General features: G+C 46.5%; 2 protein-coding genes across 3 annotated transcripts in view; one reads left to right on the forward strand and one right to left on the reverse strand.

Moving 5' to 3' along the window:
* Positions 1-2,129, forward strand: part of PGM3 (phosphoglucomutase 3) — a 22,549-nt gene extending 20,420 nt beyond the window's left edge. For both annotated transcript variants that reach the window (XM_003801305.3, XM_023507782.1), the window contains exons 12-13: positions 228-401; positions 1,335-2,129. In XM_003801305.3, coding sequence (XP_003801353.1) covers positions 228-401; positions 1,335-1,424 — 264 coding nt within the window. In that variant the 3' untranslated portion in view covers positions 1,425-2,129. The remainder of the gene's footprint in view (positions 1-227; positions 402-1,334) is intronic.
* A 100-nt stretch (positions 2,130-2,229) lies between these two features.
* The window catches only part of DOPEY1 (dopey family member 1), a 114,578-nt gene continuing 113,681 nt past the window's right edge, over positions 2,230-3,126 (reverse strand). Inside the window, exon 36 of the mRNA XM_023507792.1 lies at positions 2,230-2,778. Coding sequence (XP_023363560.1) covers positions 2,430-2,778 — 349 coding nt within the window. The 3' untranslated portion in view covers positions 2,230-2,429. The remainder of the gene's footprint in view (positions 2,779-3,126) is intronic.

Here is a 3,126-nt window from a genome sequence, read left to right on the forward strand (position 1 = left end):
AAAAAAAAAAAAAAAAAGTATACAAATGTTGAGAGTAATAACCGTGACCTTGGACAGTGATACTTAGTGACTTTTATGAAGTTCGGTGCTGCATGTTGTGAACACCACCTGAAATGCAGGGCTGACCTGTTAGAGGCGGTGGCAGAATCTTTGGGGGAATCATGTTGAACAGGTTATGCGTCTAAAGACAGAGCAGCAGAGTGACGCATGTGCAGTGCTGTGTGCAGGTTGCAGACAGGAGGGTCATCAGCACCACGGACGCCGAGACGCGAGCAGTCACACCCCCGGGGCTGCAGGAGGCCATCGACGGCCTCGTGCAGAAGTACCGGCTGTCCCGTGCGTTCGTCCGGCCCTCTGGCACAGAAGATGTGGTCCGAGTGTACGCGGAAGCTGACTCTCAAGTGAGCTGGGGTAGTTCTAGTGAAAAAACGTGCAGTGATTATCTAATAAGACGGGGAGGGAGGACCGTGTCTGCACACTCGCTGTGGTAGTTAAGTTCATGTCTTTGGCATTTGTTGATGGAGATGCTCTGGCGCACAGTCAGACTACAGAATATTAATCAGCAGTGAATAGCTGAACAAAGCTGAACCCACTTAGCGTATATCTCCAAGGATTTTTCTTTTGATTTATTCCAGACTTCCTGAAAAGTGTCATTTTTAAGTCAGGAGTAACTAATAAGTAATTTATATACTGTGAAGGAGATTATTATAATCTGGGACTTGATGAAAATAGCCAGTTTTTAGTCCATTTCTAACCATCTGGCACCATCTTTGTGTCTGGACTCTCCCTTGGCTTTTCCTACGTCCTGGAGAGGACAGCCTGGCCCTGCCCTGCCTTTTACTGCCAAGGACAAGGCTTAGGGGTTATGGTTTACCATTCTCACACCCTCTGTGCAGGGTCTGTGCACTCAGGGCAGGGCGCAGTGGGCATGCTGAGCTGGGGCCTCAGGAGCACTGACTCATGTGAGATAGGGCAGCTCTCCCAGAAGCCAGTGAGTGAGCGTCCCTGCTGGACTCAGGAGCACAGCTGAGGCTGTGTGAGACATACTCTCAGGCAAGTGTGGCCTTCATGCCCTTAAGTGAATAGGTTTATTTAGAGTTTTGTATGGATAACTCATTTTATAACCTGAATTGATTAACCAAAAACTTACCTTATTTAGAAGAATTTGAACGGTTTTGCATTTATTTAAGGGCCTTAGGAATCTGTTACTGAAAGATGAAAGAAAGAAGTTTTCATTTGAATGTTAGCAAAAGATGACCCAGGACCCTGCCCCCTGGAGTTGCATGTGGTGGGCTCTGTGCCCTCCTCATCCCTCCCTTTAATCTGACTTTCAGGACAGCGCAGACCACCTTGCACATGAAGTGAGCCTGGCAGTATTTCAGCTGGCTGGAGGAATCGGAGAGAGACCCCAACCGTGTTTCTGAAGATAATTTTCATATTCCTGAGAAACTGGATTTAAAATTTTTTTGTGAAACTATCAATAATTCTGACAATACTGTGACATTTATAATCATAATGTTTACAATGTACCTTACTAGATTTTTAGATCTAATTGCTTTTCTTAAACACTACCAGAATGATTCTTTAGAAATCTGTAAGCCTTATTATACTTGTTAAAGAAACTCACCTCTAATTTCAGTGTCACTAACGTAGAATCCTGGGCTTAAGCGTACGATTCAATTACTAACTTCATAGTGGCAGGCTGCTGGGAGGTCACACCTGTCACACGCACGCCTGCGAGGGTGTCTGAGCAAGAGGCCGTTTTGCAGCACTTGCTGTTGCTGCCACAGCAGAGAGGGTGGAGGGGCCTGGAGATACCAGTGTCCCCACTGCGGAGTCTGCAGAGTGAGTGCTGGCTAGCTTGCCTATTCAGTCCCCCCGCAGGAGCCTGGGGGACAGGGAGGCCGACCACCTCCTCAGGCTGCGTGGAACTTGGGCCACACTGGGGAGGATGCAGGGCCCCGGCACCCTCCCTGTTCTGTGATGGTCCAGGGAGGAAAATTAATTGTAAACTGTCACCCACCCTCTGCCGGAGAAGTGACACCATTCTGATATTGGAACATGGGTAATAAGGGAAAGAAAGAAAAAATCCCCAACCAGTGTTAATTAAACCGAGCCTGAAACCAACAGAAACAAATGTGTAGTGTATATTTTGCAGGTGGTAGACAACTCAGGACAGTAAAAACAGTGGACTGTATGTATCTCTCTCTCTCTCAGGCGCCATAATCCATATGAGCCTACAATATTTAAACTTGATTCAGGCCACATCCAGACATTTGCTCTTATTTACAAATTATTTAAATTAAATACAACCTGAAGTGTGTTTTGTTACATACAAAAAAAAAAAAAAAAAAAGGAACTGTACAACTCAGAGCAGTGTGTTTGTTTTAAATAACCACAGTTGCGCTAAATGGAACCACTGGTGGTGCTCAAGTTTTTATCATTCCTTCCAGAAAATCCTTTTCTACCATCTCTTCTATTTTTTGCCTGGCTTTGCTGGAAAATGGTTTCTGGTTCTCCAGTTTCATGTCCTTGTTAGGGAAGATGTTTGAGTAGAGGACGGGGCTCCCTGAGTGTCCTCCGCAGCGGCCGGGGACTCTGCTGCTGAAGACCTGGCTCAGCGCACTGAAGAAGGGCAGCAGCTGCTCGACGCTGCGCACGGAGCCCGCGGTGAGCAGCAGGCGCCCTGGCGCCCAGCCCAGCGCCCTCCCCGAGTTGTCCTCCTCTGGGTTTTTCTGCAGAAAACAAAAGGAAGCTGTTAGGATCAGATGCTCTAGTATGTTAGAAAAATTAAAAAGGAGCAAACATCAGCAGAGTTCAGAAATGAGTACATGGTGCCGTCCAGACTTGCTCAAAACCCTCGTTGCTCACAGAGACCTTTCAGTGCCAGCTTTAATTTTATGCAGAGGGGCTGACACTGGTGGTCTTTCCCAAGTAGAATGCACAGAAATGGTTCTGAACAGGGACAGGGAGAGTCAATTAAAAAGTTCACGTTGTGCTTTGTTTTTACTCAAAAAGCTCCCAGATTTCTGGATTCTCACCGATGTAACTAAGGAGTAGGTCACACAGTGACTACAGAAGAAAGGAAGGAGCAAAGAGCTTTGCAGATTTTCTCACCATAGATCA

This window comes from Otolemur garnettii, unplaced genomic scaffold (assembly GCF_000181295.1).
Source record: "Otolemur garnettii isolate 467f Iridium unplaced genomic scaffold, OtoGar3 scaffold00205, whole genome shotgun sequence".
NCBI classification, from domain to species: Eukaryota; Metazoa; Chordata; class Mammalia; order Primates; family Galagidae; genus Otolemur; species Otolemur garnettii.